Raw genomic sequence first — 19,947 nt, forward strand, 5'->3', positions numbered from 1 at the left:
ACCCAAGGAGCGAGCGCGCAGAGGCAGCCGTTGCATGTCGACCGGTAGGCTGGCAAACTGGGCTGATAGGGAGGGTGCGGTCCCTCACTCCTTGGTTGCAGGCAGGAGCTGGGGGGAGCTTGGTGGCACCTGCCTGCTCGGCACTTGCCTTGCCCTGCCTGTCAGTCGCGTGTTGTCGCGCGTTGCCCAAACCGTTTGCAGAACCTTGCAGAATCTGCAGACCTGCGCAGCCGCCGTGCTTCAGATGCAACATTTTAATCTCCACCGTTGGTCGCTGAGCACACCGCATCACAAGTCACGGCTCGTGTGTTTGATGTCATCATTAATGTTTGCATCAATGCGCTTTGCAGAACTTACAGCCACCCCAATCGACAGGTCATTTCTCAAGTTCAAACATTGTCCCTTTTAACCTCGACGTAAAACGCCAATCTATGCCCACTTCGCCCCGAAATGATCCCGGTACAACTACAAAAATGGACACCATCCAATATACATGGCTGTCAGATTCCTTGGATCAACAGCCTGCTTGATGAGTTCTTCCACTTGACCTTCTACGCTCAACGGAATGTTCTCATTCGGCAATAGCCCTCTGACTTTCCTCTTGATGCTGTCCACCACGCTTTGAGGCTGCAGCCTCACACTCACATCCCCTCTCCTGGACGATTTCTTTTCCTTTTGTAAATCTAGTGTTGGATCGTATATGAACGCCTCCAGAATTGTCATCAGCGTTTCCTCCTGTTGCCGCAGAATGCTCAGTGTGAGCTCCGACGATTTTCTGAATGGCCCTTCGTATCCGTATATACCCATTGCTGCAACCATATTGTGCGTAAGGCGAAACGGGACCCGTTCAGGCTTGGCAAACGTCAAGCCTTTGTCGAACAAACAATTAAAGTCCACGTGGAATATCCCGCCGTTACCTTCCTCCAAGTTGACGTTTTCACCATGCCGGTCACCCAAACCTAGAATTGTGCCAACCATGGACATGACGGCACATGACCGGGTGTATCTGAGTCGAGCGGCAAACCACGCAGACGGATTGGGGAACTGCTGAATAAACCACAACGGCAGCAGGGGCGGGAATCGTCCCAATACATCGTCAGTGAAGATTCGGATTTTGCTCTCAGATGCTGATGCATCCTCCATCAGTTGTCTCAATGCCGCATAGTCGGGGTGAATTTTCTGCGACGCGTACAAGTTCAACAGAATATCTCTCATCGTCTTGATACCTGGAACCCACTCAATAATGCCACACTCCTCGTTTAACGGAACAACGGCATACGTTCGAATATACAGCTGTCGCCTGCTGGACTCCGCGTCTCGTTTCAGTGACCGATTGATGATGCCGTTAAACTCCATAAGACGCTGGTCAGTTCGAAGATCATCTTTAGGCTTGATCAACAACATGTAGCTCTTGCCATCGGACCCCCTGGCAGTCAGACGTCTCGGTTTTGCAAGGGAGCTCAGAACGAGGACATCATCCAGGAAGCAATCGATCGTGACGACATCCCGAGAAAAGGCATTGTGTTTCTTTACGTGTTCGGAAACCGCAGGCAGTGTGGCTGTCAGTGAGCTTTCTACAGGGACCACCAGAGGACAGGGTGTGCACTTGTGCTGGAAGCGAAGGTCTCGTGAAAGGCTAGCTTTAACCGTTTTGTTGCTGTTAAAGTCACCGTTCTGACAGGCTACGAGAAGTTGCTCTGCAAGCTTCTCACCAGTCCTGATGAGGTATTTCACATCGTGAGATGTGCCATCCACCTTTCTTTGAATTCCTCTCAGTGCTTGCAGGATTTGTGCACCTCGCACTTTCCTCTCGGAGGCCTGCTTTGTAGTCATGATGCCAATAAGACTCCACAGGGCTTGTCTTGGATGCGCCTCGACAACTTTGGTTATGATGTGACTGAGGCGTTCGAAAACTGCAGTGTTTGGGTGAGCGATTCGAGCCACGATTTGTGGCAGAGCCGTGTAGAAAATATACGCTGGCAAGCGATAGATATACTTGTCGAGAAAGGCATGCAGCATATTAAGCTGCTCGACTCGTCGCTTATGCAGCTCCCGGGAAAGCGAAACCTTGCCCTCTGGTGCCTTGTCGACCTGTGCACCAACATCCAACCACAATGTCAATATTCTTGGAAGAGTTTGGTAAATATATTTGGTTCCTGAATTGAGGGACCGGACGTAATTTTCAATGACAAGCCTTGCAATTTCCCCAGTAACATAGTTATCACTCTGGTCTTCGACTTTGAGAGTTTGTTCCGCCTCCAGAATCTTTTTGTAGTGTCGGCCTAGGTAGTAATGGCCCTTTTCCCAAGTCGAGTATGTCTTAGGGGGTTGTTGGTACTTTTCTCGTAATGCGACAGCATGAGATTGCCCAGCGGCATCCAGCCACTTGGCGAGGAGTAACTGTGCTCGAGCAGTCAGCAACTTTTGTTGAGGGTTGAGCTTCGAGGATCCAGCTGTTCCAGCGCTCGTTGATGGGCCAGTCTGAGTCATGAATTTGTTGCGTTCGATGGCGCCCTGGAGCATTTGAATGGCTTTGCGGTGATGATTGTCCCTCCATAATAGCTTCGCATTCTCGATCGTCGCCGAGTCATCACCTAGCCGGGAGGCATGCAGCACAGCATTGAATGACTGATGTAAAGAGTTTGTTTTTCGTGCCAGCCTAGCACTGGATAGCCAGAGACCGGAGATGTCCAGATCCGCAAAAGTTGGTCTGCCGAGTTTACTGTTAGAATAAAGTACATTGAAGCTCGCGCTGCGATCTTGCCCATACCTTGACAACTCCATAGCAGCGCGTCTAATACCAAGAAGGTATTGCTTATCGCTGAACCTTCCCCCAATGATTTCCAGTCGACCATCCAATAGCCCCAAAGTTCTCCGCCGTTCAGCTTCGTTGCCAGATTTGGTATTGGTAATTACGTCCAAATCTGTCAGAACGTGACACTTCAACAAAATCTCATGTGCGGCATTCAAAGAAGCTGTGGCTGACGCAGTCATTGATGAGGCTATCTTGTCCTGCATGCTCTGAATAGCCTTGCCAAATGCATCCGGACCCGAGCGGCGATATAAGGAATCAAACAAACAGGCGACAGACATGTTAAAATCTTGAGCGACATCTTCTTGAAATCGCCCTGTAAACTTGGCCAGGCTTTCCCATCGGCCGGTAACCCAGGCAGCTTCCACAGCAAATGGCAGGATTTTGTTCTCAGCTGAAGGGTCTGCTTGCATACCCTCAATGTGATTCAGGAGCACATCTAGAAAACAGTTAGTCAGTGTCTTGATAGCGCTGTGGGTAAGGCCAACAAACCATGTTGCCCGGCTTGCTTTAGGCAATTCAGAAGATCCAATTGAACCTCGGTGTTTTGAGGATTCTCAGCAAGCTGCATCTCATACCACGTTTGAGCCGAGGCCCATCGGCCAGCCTTTTTGTGGCTCAGGATTTGTTGATTTATGTCGAGTGCATGAAGCTGTGAGGAAATACCTTCTAAACCATCCGGCTCGTCAATATTAGCGTATATATTCTGGAGTTTTTCTAGCAATCTGCTTCGATCTCCTGGATCCTGTTTCTGCTGCTCCATGTTCTGGGCATGCTGCTCAAGATGAAATAGAGCACGAGAGTACTCGTTGCAATCAGTGGCTCGCTGAGAGATGAGTTCTGCCGGAATTTGATCAAGTACGCGTTGTATTCGTGCGACACTCTCTTTGCCTTCTGCAGAAAGTCTTCCAGCTGCACGTTTTTCTTGGATCCATCTCATGGCATAATCTAGGCAACGAAATACGGCCTTTGTCACAATTTAGCTAGAGAACCGAGCATTAAGCTTGGGACACACTTACATGACAGTATCGCTTCATTTCTTCCCGTTCCACATAGGATGCATCGTCAGCAGGCTGGTGTCTTAAAACCCCTAGAAGCTCATTTACTATTCGATTCTTTTCATTCTCACTACTCCGTGCACCAAGTAAAATGTGTATCACTAGGTAGGGTAGGAGAAATTCGGCAGTCGACAGATCCTTCACACGGATCACGCGCATAAGAGGTTCAAATAGCAAGTCAGCATGGGGATGCTGTCCCTCTCTCAACATGTCGATAACAAAGGACCGCAGCCAATTGCCGTAAGGTTTGCCTGGATGGAAGATTGGGTACTCCACGGTTACCGGGGGCATTGGAGCAACCATATACCTGGAGGATAAGAAAGGGGTCATGACCTCTCGAGCATGATCTGGAATGGCGATCCACTTCCTGTAAATGTCGTTGCCACCAAGCATGCCTGTTTCGTTCATGGCACAAGCTGCTTTGATCTCACATTTGTCGAGCAACTCCTGCATTGCATAGGAAAGGAACCCTTGGAGTTTGGTATCAGTCGCAGATAAAAATGAGGGCACTAAAACCTCCTCGAGCATGAACAACCCAAAGTCAGTCATCTCCTCCGGCGCCACGAAATTGTTCAATACAACAATAGATCGCTGCTCTCGAACAGTCTCAATCTGATTGGAATCCAAGCAACCAATGAGCCCAATGCATTGAACGCACAGTCGGGCGATGTCCATTTGTGCCCCGCTGTATTTGCAAGCACAGTCGAGAAGTGACCTCAATATAGTTGTAATTGCATTGTCTGGCCTTTGACTCACAGCAGAGGTGTACAAAGCACTCTGGTTATCCCTCAGGTATGGGGCAAGTTCAGTCAAAGCCTGATGAACTACACCCGCGTTGTCATGACTGACTCTCTGTGCAAACACACCGAGTGCTTCTTCCATAGCAAGAGTTGGGCGCATTGCCTTCAGAGTTTTCTCAACGCTTTCAAGGCCTTTGCAGTACGATAGCGAAGGGAGCTTGCTGATGTACATCTCGACCATGGCACCGTGCTTCTCCAGCAAGGATAGAAGCATATTTTTGCCAATAGTCGCAGTCGCATCGTCTAGCACGCCCCAGTATCGACGGATGATGAAAAAAGTAGTTTCAAGTAATGCTTCAACGTCTTCTTCGTCCAGATAAGCGAGCATTGCAGCCCAGCAAGAAAAGCAGGCTTCTCGTAAAGATTCCTGCGAAATGACTGCAAGAAGGCAGGCCGATATCTAATGGCACATTAGGAGACAGTATTCTGAGTATGGAATATGGACGTACCTGTGGCCTGGCAACCCGCACATGTTGCTTGCAGACTTTAAGCATCTCTTCCAATGTCGCTATGGCGCTTCTTTGTTCCATAATCAGAGGCTGCAACGTGATAGAATCGTTGATAACGTCGGTAAGACGAGCCATGAGACCCAGAACATGGGATTGCAAGAACCGACCAATAACATTCCCTTTCTTACTTTTAGGGTCCTTGTTCGTACTCAGAATAGTCGTTGCCATTAGTTGAAGGGCTTGGTGAACCTGTAATGCATTAGGACTGTTTCTCAGAAGACTTGGTTTTTTGTCCTTACAAGAGAACGTTTAGTTTCATCCGCTGTTGCAGCTGTCTTGAGAAGTTCCAGCGCAATCAAGACAGGCTCTGACTGAAACAAGACAAGAAGTGATAGTGAGTGGAAGTGCGGAGATATTTCATTCAAGCGGGATTTTGTAAACTCTTCAATATCACCAGTGTCCTGGACCAATAATAGAGCCAATGTTGCCGCAAGATTCGATCCATCCATTAGCTGTCTCCAAACCTCTTTTTCTTGTCGAGCTTCGGCAATCTTCTGAATCACGTCTTGACGTTTATCCAGGACCAACCAGGGCAGTGCGTGTGTCTGTATTAATAGTAGAAGATCATTGACGGATATTTGTAGCAGTTCCGCAATAGCTCGACTTCGTTGGGGTCGTTGAGTCATGTCCTTTGTCGTCATATAGGCGAGGCTTTTCCAGAATGGCTCAAGGAGGCGCCTTGGCGTTGTGTTGCGAGCCTCTGCAAGATTTAGAAGCTCATTGAACGTGAAGGCTGACACGATATTATTGCTATTTCCAAGGTAATCGACGAGTTTGATTAACACCAAATTCAACTCATCTTCCGAGACAACGCGACCGACCTGTCCCCACGCTAGAATTCGGGTTTCGACTAAATGCGCCGGGTCTTGATCAGATGCCGATTTGAGCAGAGCAATCGTGTTTTTACGATTCCTCGCAATCAGGTCTTCGTCAACATTACTGACAGGTCTTACTGGCATGAATGCCCCTAGAGTCCTTCCAGCGGCAACACGAAGTTCTCTGACAGAGCTATTCAATGACTGCAAACACCATTGCCCTGGCACTGATGTTTCAATATTCAAGAAAGCCGCGTCTTCACAATGAATAACTAGCCTTCGAAGCGCTATCATAGCAGCAACCCTAGGCTGTCTTGATTCTAAGAACGAAGGTTCCTGAATAAGCCTTGTAAATATTAATCGAGACGCAGTCTTGGAGACTTGTAAATCTATCAGGGGCTTTGACTGTTGGCCAAGTTCGCAGACTGGACACTGATTTTCAGTTAGAGAATGAGTAGTGACTTCTCCCAAGCCATCACAAACGCAGGAGACCCTAGAAAGGAGATCCAATGCAAGACATTGACTACTGTTGGGTACTTTGGTGAAGCTTTCACTGCGGGAGTTAGAAAACAGTAAAAAGAATGATACGAAAAGAATTCTTACAGAAATAGTTCTTCAGGCATGAATCCCGCCTCATTTTCTGTCCAAGCCATATTGAGTGTATCGTAAATGGCCCTAAAAAGGCTCAATAGTGGATTGGAATTCGCCGCAACAACTTTTCTTTTCTTGGCGACAGTTTCTGACGGAGAACTACGCCCATACTCCAGATTGAGACCCTCAACGGCCTTCTGGATATCTTTGTCGCGGAAATGGGATGGACTTGTATCCTCATCAAAAGTATGTTGTGGAGCGGCGTATATGATTTGACGTAACAAACGAGTACATCGCTTCGAATGTTAGTGTGACTCCAACATTTGTTGACGGGAAATTATGCTTCTTACCCAAATGTCTGTACCTTCTCCAATTAACGCATGCTGTGATGAGACCAAAGTCAATTCTTGGACTAGTTTCGAAGCTGCCATACGCCCAATAGAATATGACTCGAGTGTAGCACCAGATATGGCTAAGAGTGCCTGACAATACAGCTGCCGAGACGTATCACCCGTTTCGTCTTCTTGTAAAAGGGCCTCCGGACAGGATACCATTTCACTACACAACAGAACTAAAAGAACATGTGACTTATCCTTGAATGTAGCTGTCATCTCACTTCCAGATGCAAGTCCATGAGACATATTCAGCACCGTCTCTATAATCGGAATAGGAGAGCTCGAGCCAGCCACATCCCATCGCTTTTGGGCATTCCGCAGGTCGAGCCACGTATCCAAGAGCCAAGGGACAGTTTGAGAGAGTGAAGCCAAGGAAGAGAATGTTGAGTCAGGTTGTATGAGGGGATACGCAAGTATTTTTGCCAAGCTTGTTATCTGTCGTATCGCCTGAGATGATGAGGAGATTTGATATGTAGGTCCATGGCCCATGGATTGTTCCCCCAGAATCTGGCGCAGCGCAAACTGGGACGGGAGGTGTATGGGTATAAAAGAGTTCAGTTCCGAAGGGTCTAGTGATGGGTCTTGTAATTGATCTATCGTGCCTAGGAGCAGTTAGTGCTGAGGCCTTTCTTCTATTAGAAAAAAATGCATACTAGAAACACAAGCTCGCAAGTAGAGAACCAATTCCGGACCATGTGACCACAGTTCATTCGTTCGTGATACCAATAGTAGTAAATACTGCAAGAAGCCCTCTAGGGAGCCCTCCAATTCCTGGAACAAAGCGTGGCCAAGTAATCGCAAAAGATGCGGGAGCAGCCAAACCCAAAGTGGCTCAGTACCTCGGTACAACAGCGTTTTTGAGGCATGTGTATGCGCGAGAACAGATGGAGTTTCCTTGATTGTAAATCTCAGGAAGTTTATTGCTTTTAGGGCTTCGGCATGAGCATGTGCTCGGTTTACAAATGGATCGTCCAATTTTATGCCTTCCAAGGCCACACGGCAGTACACGTATATGAGCATGTGATTATGTTCAACTCGGTCGGCCTGGGATTTGAGCAGTTCCGGGTGATCCTTGACCAGCTGAATCGTTGCAAAGAGCTCCTTCAATTCATTGCTCTCATCCGATCGTGAGGACTTGGTAGAGGTCGATATGTTCTCGACAAGCTGAGCAGCCAATGTCGATGGCGGAGGACCCTCTCCCGCGGCGGCAGCGCCGCCATTCTGACCTAGCGGAGCTGTGTGCCCACGGGAGTGTTGTGCCATCTTCCTATTGGCATCGTGCGTTATTGGCAATCATTTCGAGCCCGTGAGGAAATTGACAAAGTGATTCGACGTCGACTGGGTGACGCGACAGGTGATCGTGGGGCGTGACGCGCCATCACGTGATGACACCAATTGACCCGCCGAGAACCTTCGATGTGGGAGCTGTGACTGTGAACAGGGCTCATTCAGAAGGAACAGTCACTCCACTTACCTCATACTACTGAACTAAAACATCCTGCATCGAGAGTCGAGACCTCTTGTTTCTTCTGCAATTGGGAGTATTGTCAACTCTTGCCCCTCTTTCTCTCATTTGAGTCAAAGCAATCATGGTCTAGAATCGAGCTGGAACCGTGCAACTTCAATTTCATTGCTTCAATTCCTGGACTGACGAGCTTGTGCACTGAGACCTCTTGCTCTTCATGGGTTCCTCAGTCTGATCATAATAAACATCTATCCTGTGTGCTAAGATATGAGGGGCTTCACCCCGATAATTGATCTGCAGTATTGTTCACCGTCTGACCTGACAGCGCCTATAGTAAGTGGAGTGAGAAACTATTCTCCAACGGTCTGGAGGGCGTAGGGAAAGCTATTCCACTCCGAGCCCTTGATTCTCATATCGCACCGTGAGAGCATCGTGTGTCACGCCTACGGCTCTTCAGCTTGTGTCAATTTAATCACGAAACTCTGCTGACTCACCTCCCAGCTTGACCTTATAAGTAATCATGGCTGAGCCGTAGCTAGCCTCTATGGCACCGGTCAGGCAAAAGTACCTATGATTGCCAATCCGAGTTACTCCTGCGGCGTTCTTGGTAGACACTGGGATTTTGTCTAGGTTCAGTGCTAGCGTTGCAATGCACGTCGTCCTTGAAGTGCAATGGATCGGCGGCTCAGGATCGTCGTTGCAGAAAATCTCGATTTCTGTTTGCGGAACAGGACCAGACGAAACAGGTATATCGCACTGATAATCAATGGCGGTAGGTATTCCTTCCGTATAAGACTCGCCCTTGGGAAAGTCAATACTTGATATATCGGATCGAGCGAACAGGGAATGTTTAAGACCTTTCTGATAAACCAGCACATTTCGGCAACCACCATCTCGCCTTCCTTTGGAGACCAAACCCTTGAAGTGAGTTAGCGTAATTTTCTGCCCAATATCATGAAACTAAACTCACGCCTCCTTAGGGTCATGCCGCAACATATCATACGCAGCAAGAAGACAGGTACCGTAGGAGCGCCTGGCTATTCTCGATACGATTTGCACTTGGGTCAAGCTGGGATGATAATATCCCAGGCCGTGTATGACTGCTCCCTTGACCACAGCTATCCAGCCGTTATCGGGTTGCAGCACTGGAGTGTTGCGTGCAAGGGCTGCTTTTACTTCCGACTTCAAGTATGAGCTTTCACCGAAGCCACCAACCAGTACCACTGCGGCAATCTCGTCAGCGACCAGTCCAATCTGTTCCTTGATCAGGCAAATAATATCTTTCATGATTGGTGTGAAAATTCTGGTTGTCATGTCGGTTTGCGATATGGTGAACCGATTGCGCTTGAGGCCGAGGCTCTCATCAACACGGATCGTGAGGGGTTCTCCCTTTGGAGAGAAGTCTTTCTTGAACTGTATACCTTTCAGCACAACTGCTGGTAGAAGAATACGGCGCAAATGATGTACCCACCGACTCAAATTCAGCAATTGCCAATATCAGACGCTCATTGGTCCAATATTTGTCGCCGTGTGTTTGTTTAAGATATCTTCTGAATCTCTTGTTCAGCATGGCGGAGCCGCATTTTCCGCCTGTGCCTTCAGTTATTTCTTTCACTGCCAAATTACCAGAATGCGATACCTCATATGATATCAGGTCGACTGTGCCGCCTCCGGCATCGCAAAGTACAAAATTCTTGCCCGGCTTCAGGACTGACGGGCCGAGGTGTTTTATTGTGTACAGAGCCGCAGCTTCCTAACATAGTTAGCTACGAAGGGATTCCCAAGGAGCGAGATGTAATTCATACTGGCTCTGAAATGAGGAGGATCCTTTTGTTGCCACAAAAACCGGCCATGGCGGCCGCTCGTTCGGTGGCTTGCTTTGCCGTGTTGGACCAAATTGCGGGCACCGTAACGACAAAGTCCATAGGTGTCATTTGAACAACTGCGCGCGAAAGCTTCTTTTCCAAGATACCGATGAAGTGGTCATGCAAACACGAGAGGTAGATTCTGGCCAGTTCTAATGGCGTATCTCCATCTCGGCTTGGCCTATCTGGCTCGTCCAGTTTCCTGCCGGGTGTTACATTTCAAATACCCCCTAGCTTGAATACAGCTTCCCGAGCCTTGCAGATGAACTTACAGCTTAAAGAAGCGATATCGTTTGGCATCTTCGGGAATTTGGAAACCCCACTGCCATCCTGTAGCTAACTTTCGTAGCTCTGTAGGTACTTTGAGACTACTTCTCAGGCCGTCAATGGCAGGCCAGCTCGATACGACATGTTGAACATCAGGCTAATGGAGATCAGCGTTCGAACTACTGGCAGTACACGATGCAGCTTACTCGGCTTGTCTCGGCCCAGGATACTCCAGAATACGTTGTTCCAAAGTCAATTGAGACGATTATTCTTCTTTTCTCCATTTTGGGTTATGAGGTTACAAAAGACGAGCGTACCGGAAATTGAAACCCAAGGCTTAATGCGAGTGGATTGCCATCAGCGCTTTGCTTACAAGCTGGTGTCTTGTTGCTGCGGCGGCCTCATCGAATGGCTACACCGAAATATCGCACGACACACTAATGAAAAGGGCGAGGATTCTAATTAGAGTCCTGCTTCTATTACTCAACCTCGGCCCCTGCTGCATTGCCGACTGCTTTGGGCATTGTCATGCCCTCTAATGTCCACTGACGGTCTCGAGAGTGGGCCAACTTGTGCAGCATTGCTGCCCAGCCGAAACCCAAGGCACAGTACCTTTTAATCTGCACGTTGTCACACGGCATTTGGTCAAAGCTGGGCGCCAGCAGGGTCTCAAATGGCAGGTAGACGGAGTAACTACATAACGACTTTATTGCCCAAGCATCCGCACCTACCAGCTGGCTTTGGTGCCCAGCTTCCTGCCGCTCTGTTGCCCATGGAGCAAGCCTCAGTGGGGGAGTGACGCATGCTGTGCAGAACGATGCCATTACACATACGCGCTTACCGTCTAGTCGGTCATGTTGTCTAAAGTCATGATTGGGAATTTAGTCGAGCCTTCAATGAATCACATTTGCGAGTTGATACTCAATTGTGTCCAAGACACGTCAAAAGCTTCGACACACAAACCGAACGCCCCAATGGCGGAAGACACCACGGCAACAGCTACGGAGGACCAGCAAGAAAGCCTGGAGAGATCACTCGCCGATGAACGAAATTTACGCAGCTTCACCGAACAAGTCCTAGATTGTCGGCAGATAGAACTCGAAGTTGCGGAAGTAGAAAACAAGAAACTCTTGAAGAAAATTGACCAGCTTACCAGGGAATTATCAGAATCCAAGGCGCAGCTGCTCGAGGCACAAGCTCAAGTCAAGTCGAAGGACCGAAACCTTCAAGAGGCTGGTGATCAAATATTTCGCCTGCAGTCACAGAGGGAAGACATTACTGAGTCGGAAGCGAGGGACGCGCACAAGGCACTCTGCGACAAAATTCAACGATGGGTCGAAAACAAATTGCCAATAACCTTGGAAGCGGTGTCGTCGGGCCAAGTCAAGAAGCCACCGCCGGCACAAGCGACAAAGTTTCTGTCATTGCTCCGTGAGCCAGCGAAACGATGTCTCTCTGTACACCTCAGCGATGAATACCACGTCGTGGCAACCATCATGTACTACTTATGGCTGGCCTTCTTTTCAAAGCCATTCTATTGCCCCCTTGATGATTCTACCGAGGATGCAACCCTCTTATGGCTTCTGGGGATTGAATCGGCCATGGCGAAATCTCGAAGTAGGACAAACCACAATATTTCAGGAGGGGGTTACTTGGTCTTGCTAACTGGCGAGTCACAGATGCCGAGCAATGTCGCGAATGGAGAAGCGAAACCCTGTTGGCGTTGAGCACCCAAAAGTCTTTCAAATCTAGACGAGAATCGTACATTTATCTAATTTCTAAGGACCTGTCATCATACTTGATACCGATATTCCCCAAGATATCGCCCCTGGAGCTCCAAAACTCGGTTCGAAAAGCCGTGGTCCAGCCCGCAGCCGATCTAGCCCACAGACTTCACACATCAGTAAACGTGTTTTGGCTGAAGTGGCCGTTGAAGACGGCCAGTACACGGCTTGAGGTGTATGAATGTTTCGACTTGGCCGATGGTGGCCGAGTAACCGACCTAAGTGGCACATCACCTGAGTCTCCTAGTCGACGCAACATCCGATACCTGTTTGACATCGCCCCTGGGTTGTTTGTGGAGAGGGTAGAGGGGGGGAGGAAGTTGCCTCTCAAGGCCATCTGTCGCCCAAAGGTCCTCATACACGGCAGTGAGAACCAGGCCACTCACAGAGCCACGCTTTTGACGTGGCTGTACAGCGCCACGAGAGACAGCTAATAATGTACAATGGTTTTTTTTTTCTTTTGTTTTTTGAGCGTGTAGGAGTTTGACGAAGGAGAGAAACTCAACCCCCATCAAACACAATGTACGAAGAGGAAACATGGGAAACTCGTTTTGTTATTTTGAGTCTTCATTTATACTCCAGCTTCACTTGCTCGCGGCGAATTTGATCTCGTAGGCGTGGGTGTTTCCTGGCTTGAGCCACCTGATTCTGGTACAAAGGGCCGAATGCAGTTGCGAATATAGTCATCATCCATGCCGAGAGACGCTGCGTCCTTGAGCCCACGGTTGATGCGATCGATGTACTCCTCTTTGGGGCTGCTATCGACCACGTGCACCAGGCTTATATACACCAGCACATTGTCGGTCTCTCTATCAATGGTGGCGGTCGTCTTCCGATGGCTGTGCTTGGCACTCTTGCGAACGCGACATGGCCCGCCGCGGGACACAATCCAGGGAACAGAGCGGCGATACAGCGAGCAGCAGGCCAGCTTGACCCTGACCTGCATATGCTGCTTCTCATAGGCGCCCTTGGAGACGCCCTCGCTGATGTCGAGCTTCTCCTCATCCGTCTCCTCAATCTCGTACACCAGACCATCGACCCAGTGCCCCTCTGCGTATACGACGTTGGCATACCCGCGCTCGTTGATTTGCCATCGGAAGTTGGGTAGCCGCCCAAAGCCGACGTACTTGCTCTTGGGACATCTGCGCTGCATCTGCTTCATGTGTAGGTTGCTGCCGTAAGCAAAATAATACTTGGCATGTCGAGGGTCACCCGACGGCGCGTGAGCTGCCTCTGCTTCGCCCATGGCTGGCTTGCTTCGTTTCGATCAAGTACTCCTCCTCCCTCCAATGCAGCAAAAAAGTGGTCAGGCGGCGGGCAAGCGACGGAGCGAAAGAGGGGAAATCCACTGGCCAGAAGCTGAGGAGGGAGAGAAAAGTGCCTCATTCTGCTCAATAGCAGGTCACTTTTAAACCTGGCACTGCTCCATGCTTGGGGTTGTCGAGCAAACCGGAGTCATGGCGGTGGATCTGTTGTGCATATGTTGGGCAGCAACATGCTGCTTGGCCGCGAGTTGCTGACCGTCTTTGGACACCGCCAATCGAAGCTTCACACGTTCGGGGGACTCGTCTGCTCATATTTCAACGGCGGCGAATCCAAAGACGTCGGACAAAAGAATTTGTGCCTCGCATAATGAGGCTGTGACGGGTCAAAGTTCCACACGTTTCTTGTCCAACCGAACGAACCTCTACCGCCCACGCCACATATAACCTCCAACCCTGCACGAGGAAGCCTCGCGTGACGCGAGCAATTGGGCAACTTCGTGTGGTGGTTGAGACATCGATGCTTGTTTTCATCGACACCGGGACAATACTCCGTTGGGGTGACACGAAGCAACGACATCAGTTCAGGTTTTTGTTCGATTTTCCTTTTTTTTTTTTTGCCCCTTCATCCTCTGGCTTTGTAATTGGGCCTCTTTTCCATCTGTGTTGGGTACTGTTGCCCGTATAAGGTACCGAGTTCAGAAACAATACGTGTGAGGCTTACCTGTGTCTGCTGTGTGTTCCTTTACCAGATACCAGACTGCGTGCCTATGTTTGAGCCTGTGGGCTTTGTCCCGTATTAACTGTTCGTCCAGAGAAGACAAGAGTAGGGCAGTTCGTCCCATTCAGAGACTGTGATACGCATGCTCAGGTGACCAATGTCGACTGTTCAACAGGCCTCAAATGTGCATGTTCTCTATATAATTCCAAGTCCGCATCTTCCAACAGTGTCAAACTCACTCTACTCCTGCACCGGAACGTACCCTATCCATTGCCACCTGCGTCACGTCTATCAGTCGCCATGAGACACTACAACTTCGGCGTCGAGATTGAATCCATAGGAAAGCCCTACGGCGGCGGCGAAAGCTTCACAAACGTCGACTGGTACCGACAGCTGGCCCAGAAACTACAAAATCGAGGCATCGAAGCCGTCCACGATGACTGTTCGAGATACAGCAAGCATCCCGAGTACTACGGCGGCAAATGGTTCGTCACCCGCGATGGATCACTCAAACGTCCTCGCCCATACGGTTCGTCTCGACGCACACCCAAACGCTGACTCCCCCATACAATATACTGACTCTCCAAGTAGTCTGCATGGAAGTCGTGTCGCCCCGTCTCGACACGACCCTTCACCTCACCCGTATCCTCAGCGACTTCTGGGAAGCCATGCGCGTGCACTTCAACCCGCAAAAGGACCAGTCCTGCGGCGGCCACGTCCACGTCACGCCCGTCAGCCGCAAGAACAAGTTTAAGCTGCGCACCCTCAAGCAGATCGCCTTTGCGACAATCGCCTACGAGGACTTCATGTGGTCCATGCTTCCCCCGGCTCGGCGCGAGAACCAGTACTGCAAGCTGAACAGCCAGAGCTCCGGATCGGGCGTGTGCGAGACGCTGGCCTGGGGCAAGTCTACCTCGAGCCTCAAACAGGTCGCCTCCGAGATCAAGGCATTGCGGAGCGAGACCGACATCTACATGTACATGCAGGGCAACCGATACGTCCTATGGAACTTCCAGAACATCTTCCCGCACCCCAAGACGGGGCGGTGTACGGGGACCGTGGAATTCAGAGGCGGGAACCAGTTTCTCGGCACAAAGGGAACTCTGGCATGGGTTGCCTTTGTCCTGGGCTTCATCACGTTGGCCACCAAGGAGGTTGGTGCACCCCCTTCATCCTCCTCCCTTTCATCTTTCATTCTTTGTGTATGTGCAGCTGCAGGGGGGGCTAACAAAGACGCAGAATCTCATCAAACGATTTACGGAATACATACCCCCGTCTGATCCGAGATACGTGAAACGCCTTGAGGAGTGGTGGGTTCGGATTAGAAAGGCAGCGAGGAAGAGCAAGTTGAGCAGGCATCTTCCCGACGACTACAAGAGGATGAGGACGAGGTAGTCACCCAGCAGACAACTCGACGCAACAACCACAGCGCTTTCCAGGGAGAAACAGCTACAGAAATTTGTGTACAATGCATCAGAACGGCCATCATCATCTAGCATGTGTCATCGTTTATATATATACTCAATACATTGCCGCCCAGCATCTTGATTCGTGTCCTGAAACGCCTCTTGTGAAATTTTGCCTATGCTTCCCCCTTGGCTGGATCCTCCTCAAATAATACCAAAATTGTGCCTGCTTTGCAAATATCCTATTGGAAAAAACAAAAACTTAGCCTGCCGTGTCTTGGAATCTTGATGGGGAATAACTTACACCCTCTTTATGGGCTAGCTTCTTGACTACGCCGTCCTGCGGCGATCGGATCACCGTCTCCATCTTCATTGACTCAATACTGTGAAAAAAAAAAAGAAATTAGTGAAAACTTGAACGTAGAAATAAGAGATGGTGCGCGGTGGACTCACACTACAAGAGGTGTTCCCTTCTTGACCTCTTGACCCTCGACGACTTCATTCTTCAAAATTTTGCAGGGCATCGGAGCAACCACCGAGGCGGCAATTTCCTTCAGCCCCAGCGCCTTCTCATACCACGAAGGCGGCAACAAAGAAAGATCAGTCTTGACACCATGCTGGAACACGGTAATTTTGGTGTCGTTGTCCTGCGTCTGCGGGACAACAGAGGACAGTATTCTCTCGGCAGGGAAATAAGTCTGCAGCTTCATGACGGCGCCCTCTGGAGTATGCTCGGAGGCAACGTTGTTAAAGACGGCGGGGGCCTCTTGTCCCTTTCGCGAGACGGTGACATTGTACAGGTTGTGCCCGGTCTGGGTGACGGCCGCCTCGACAATCTCGCCCTCCTTCTCGCTGTACCCGTCGAGGACCTTGAAAGCCAGCTTGCGCTCGCTGGATGCGCTGGCATCGCCGAAGCCGAGGGTCTGGCCGTGGGGCTCGGCGCCGTTCAGCTGCAGACTCAGGACGCCCAAGGCGGCCTGGGCAAAGAGCTCGTCGCCGATGTGCCTGGGCTTGAAGAGCTCGTCGCGCCACTTGTCGATGAAGCCGGTCTCGACATCGCCCTCGATGAAGGCGGGCGAGTAGCACAGGCGCTTGAGGAACTCGACGTTGGTGCTGACGCCGACGATTTCAAAGGCGCGCAGAGCGGCCGCCAGCTTGGCAATGGCCTGCTCGCGGTTCTCCCCGCGCACAATCAGCTTGGCAATCATGCCGTCGTAGGCCTCTGACACGGTGCTGCCGGAGCCGAAGCCCCAGTCTAGCCGGACGTCCGGGTCGGCCTGGACGGACTCGGGAAGCACGGCGTGGACGAGCTTGCCGGAGTCGGGCATGAACCCCTTCTCGGGGTTCTCGGCGTAGATGCGGGCTTCGATGGCCGCGCCGAGCTTCTTCATCTGCTCCTCCACCTGGGCCTGCTTCAGAGGCAGCTCCTCGCCGGCGGCGATGCGGAACTGCCACTCCACAAGGTCCAGGCCCGTGACCATTTCGGTGACGGGGTGCTCGACCTGCAACCTGGTGTTCATCTCCATGAAGTAGAACTTGCCGCTGTCCTTGTCGAGGATGAACTCGACCGTGCCGGCGCCCACGTAGCCCACGGCGGAAGCGGCCTTGCGAGCCTTGTCCCACAGGTCCTGTCTCGTAGCCTCGTCCAGATCAGGGGCGGGAGACTCCTCAAGGACCTTTTGGTGTCGTCGCTGAACACTGCAGTCTCGCTCGCCGAGGGCTGCCGTGTTGCCGTGCTTGTCGGCGAACACCTGGACCTCCACGTGGCGCGGCCGCACGATGTACTTCTCGACCAGCATCACCTCGCCGCCTTCGCCAAACGAGGCGCGAGCCTCAGCACGGGCGCTCTTCAGCTGGGTCATGAACTCGTCCTCTGTCATGACAATTCGCATGCCCTTGCCACCGCCGCCACGCACACTCTTCAACAAGACGGGGAACGTGATGTCCTTGGCATACTGAAGCAGCTCCTGCTCTCCCTGCTCCGGGCCGTGGTAGCCGGGAACGCAGGGCACGTTGGCAGCCGTCATGATCTCCTTGCTCCTTGCCTTGTTGCCCATGTCAGCCATGGCCGTCGCGGGCGGCCCGACAAAGACAATGCCTTCCCGTTCACACTTCTCGGCGAACTGAGAATTCTCCGACAGGAAACCATATCCGGGATGCAGCGCCTGGATCCCGTGCTTCTTGGCCAACGCAATGATCTTGTCTCCGTCGAGGTAGCCGCTGGCTGGGCCAAGCCCCAGGGACTGGTATCCGGTCGAGGCATGCCACGAACCCGCATCGACGTCCGTATAGACGGTGGTGGCGCGGATGCCCATCCGCTCCGCGGTGCGGTTTATCCGAATGGCAATCTCTCCGCGGTTGGCAATGAGCACCGAGCTGAGGGCGGTCGTCTTGGGGGCGCACGAAGACGCCGTGGACGTGTAGCGAGGCAGGGGCCTCAATGGGAGGCGATTGGCTCTGATGGAACGCATGGCTGCAGTGGTGCCGAGGACTGTCTCGAGAATTGGGCGCGCAGGATATCCTCAGAACCAAGAGCGACCATGAATAATTTTTCGAGGGAGATGGAGAGACTCGCGGGCAATGGACGTTTCGCCCAGTTATGTTCGGCTCAACGGGCTTGCCAGCTCTGGCAAAGACACACATCCGACCGTGGGGAGCCGAATGTAGCCGGCAAACCAAGCAACAAGCAGCCAGCAGCCAGCAGGCCGACGTCAGTCCAAGTCCGTCCTGCGGCTCAGGTGCCCACCTGCCGGGGCTGTAGAAAATCTGGGGTTCTCTCCGGGAGCAGCTTGACTCCATCGATGTCTTCTCGTTACTAAGCAGGCCTGTCAGTAGAGCTGCTACTTCCCAGACCGGTTCAGCTGCCCCACCAGACGTTTTGCAGCTCAACGCCCAGCCGGCAGACGCACGAAGCAAGTCGGATGACCTCGCGCATCTGACCACGCCGCACGAGCTGACTGTATACCAACATACCGCCCTCGTCCTCCCCAAGCCTTCACGCTCCGACAACCATGGACAAAATTCCACTCAACTACGAAGCCTCCGAAGGCGACACTCACAAGCAAACCACCAACTCGCTACCCCCAGAAGTAGTGCAATGCCTGGAAAATGCTCGTTTCGTGAGTGCCCGTCTAACCCCGCCAATCTGAGCCCGATCTTCATGCTTCCGTGACAACCACGACTAACACCCTCTTCACCACCAAAGCTCCATCTGGCAACATGCACAGATAACGTGCCTCATGTCTCGCTCATGAACTACACATACCTCCCCTCGTCGCCGTACTCCTCCGTGCCCGTCATCATCATGACCACCAACCCAGCCTCGCGCAAGACGACCAACATCATCGCCAACCCCAGCGTCTCTCTCCTCGTCCATGACTGTGAGTCGCCCCTCCCCCTCCCCCTCCCCCTCCCCCGGGACCATCATCGCCCACCCAACTCACTCCAAAACCAGGGGTTTCCCACCGGCCACCTACCCAGGGCCGCCGCATGTCTGGCGGTTCTCCAGGCCCCGAACACCGCTCCAGCCTCGCCTCCCTTCTCCTCAACCTCAACTCCTCGGCCATGTCCAGCATCAGCGCTACCATAGGAGGAGCCGCCCGCCTGGCCCCGTCCGGCTCAGACGAGGAGAAGTATTTTACGGAACAGCATCTCGCCAACAATACCTTTGAGGAAGGTGAGAGCATTTTCCGGCAGGACAGCAACACTGGTGCCGATGACCGTGGAAGTCACTTTGTGGCCGGGGAGGAGGTACGGGTCATCATTGTTGATATCAAGGACGTCAGAATCAGTGACTGGAAGGGTACGGTCCGGGACTGGGCTTTGGTATCAGATGCGTCTTTGGTCAACGGGGCCTAACTGCACTACTTGCGACTTGATTTCACAGATTTGCCTACTATTACTACTACTACTCTTGCTGCACTACTGGACCCTGTCGCCGTTTTCTTCTTGTTGCCAACTTTGCCGCTTCGGTTGACCTTTTTTTTTTTACCTCGGGATTTTCGCACATGGCCGATTACTAGGTGGCCCTTACAGCAGTATATATAATCAGCGAACTAGGGCACAAGAACCGTTCCTCCTCTCAATTTTGGTCATGGCTGTTCACTATATCATACAACCAGGTTCTTTTCCTGCGCTACCCAGTGTCAAATACAAAACGCCGATGCTTGCATCTACCATGTGCTCTGTGAAGAGTAT

General features: G+C 51.4%; 7 protein-coding genes across 7 annotated transcripts; 3 read left to right on the forward strand and 4 right to left on the reverse strand.

The window, feature by feature from the left end:
- Positions 1 to 465: 465 nt before the first annotated feature.
- On the reverse strand, positions 466 to 8,243 carry rad3 (Protein kinase rad3; the record flags this gene model as incomplete). Its single annotated transcript, XM_014689150.1, has 9 exons — positions 466 to 2,710; positions 2,771 to 3,251; positions 3,305 to 3,779; positions 3,832 to 5,070; positions 5,120 to 5,368; positions 5,419 to 6,547; positions 6,598 to 6,881; positions 6,936 to 7,582; positions 7,634 to 8,243. The coding sequence occupies 9 exons, from the start codon at positions 8,241 to 8,243 to the stop codon at positions 466 to 468; spliced, it is 7,359 nt and encodes a 2,452-aa protein (XP_014544636.1).
- A 586-nt stretch (positions 8,244 to 8,829) lies between these two features.
- On the reverse strand, positions 8,830 to 10,861 carry GRP78 (Endoplasmic reticulum chaperone BiP; the record flags this gene model as incomplete). The annotated part of the gene is made up of 8 exons (XM_014689151.1): positions 8,830 to 8,888; positions 8,940 to 9,246; positions 9,303 to 9,363; positions 9,416 to 9,858; positions 9,917 to 10,198; positions 10,251 to 10,512; positions 10,583 to 10,734; positions 10,784 to 10,861. The coding sequence occupies 8 exons, from the start codon at positions 10,859 to 10,861 to the stop codon at positions 8,830 to 8,832; spliced, it is 1,644 nt and encodes a 547-aa protein (XP_014544637.1).
- Positions 10,862 to 11,551: 690 nt separating this feature from the next.
- Positions 11,552 to 12,795, forward strand: G6M90_00g060690 (uncharacterized protein; the record flags this gene model as incomplete). The annotated part of the gene is made up of 2 exons (XM_014689152.1): positions 11,552 to 12,194; positions 12,257 to 12,795. The coding sequence occupies 2 exons, from the start codon at positions 11,552 to 11,554 to the stop codon at positions 12,793 to 12,795; spliced, it is 1,182 nt and encodes a 393-aa protein (XP_014544638.1).
- Positions 12,796 to 12,932: 137 nt separating this feature from the next.
- Positions 12,933 to 13,607, reverse strand: G6M90_00g060700 (uncharacterized protein; the record flags this gene model as incomplete). The annotated part of the gene is made up of 1 exon (XM_014689153.1): positions 12,933 to 13,607. One exon carries the CDS (start codon positions 13,605 to 13,607, stop codon positions 12,933 to 12,935), a length of 675 nt encoding a protein of 224 aa, XP_014544639.1.
- A 1,037-nt stretch (positions 13,608 to 14,644) lies between these two features.
- G6M90_00g060710 (uncharacterized protein) lies at positions 14,645 to 15,739 on the forward strand (the record flags this gene model as incomplete). The annotated part of the gene is made up of 3 exons (XM_066130703.1): positions 14,645 to 14,873; positions 14,936 to 15,498; positions 15,584 to 15,739. The coding sequence occupies 3 exons, from the start codon at positions 14,645 to 14,647 to the stop codon at positions 15,737 to 15,739; spliced, it is 948 nt and encodes a 315-aa protein (XP_065986799.1).
- Positions 15,740 to 15,926: 187 nt separating this feature from the next.
- On the reverse strand, positions 15,927 to 18,221 carry MCCC1 (Methylcrotonoyl-CoA carboxylase subunit alpha; the record flags this gene model as incomplete). The annotated part of the gene is made up of 3 exons (XM_014689155.2): positions 15,927 to 15,992; positions 16,055 to 16,133; positions 16,204 to 18,221. The coding sequence occupies 3 exons, from the start codon at positions 18,219 to 18,221 to the stop codon at positions 15,927 to 15,929; spliced, it is 2,163 nt and encodes a 720-aa protein (XP_014544641.2).
- Positions 18,222 to 18,761: 540 nt separating this feature from the next.
- On the forward strand, positions 18,762 to 19,608 carry PDX3 (Pyridoxamine 5'-phosphate oxidase; the record flags this gene model as incomplete). Its single annotated transcript, XM_014689156.1, has 3 exons — positions 18,762 to 18,869; positions 18,956 to 19,130; positions 19,205 to 19,608. 3 exons carry the CDS (start codon positions 18,762 to 18,764, stop codon positions 19,606 to 19,608), a joined length of 687 nt encoding a protein of 228 aa, XP_014544642.1.
- Between the last annotated feature and the right edge of the window lie 339 nt (positions 19,609 to 19,947).

Source organism: Metarhizium brunneum, chromosome 3, assembly GCF_013426205.1.
Source record: "Metarhizium brunneum chromosome 3, complete sequence".
In the NCBI taxonomy this organism is placed as follows: Eukaryota; Fungi; Ascomycota; class Sordariomycetes; order Hypocreales; family Clavicipitaceae; genus Metarhizium; species Metarhizium brunneum.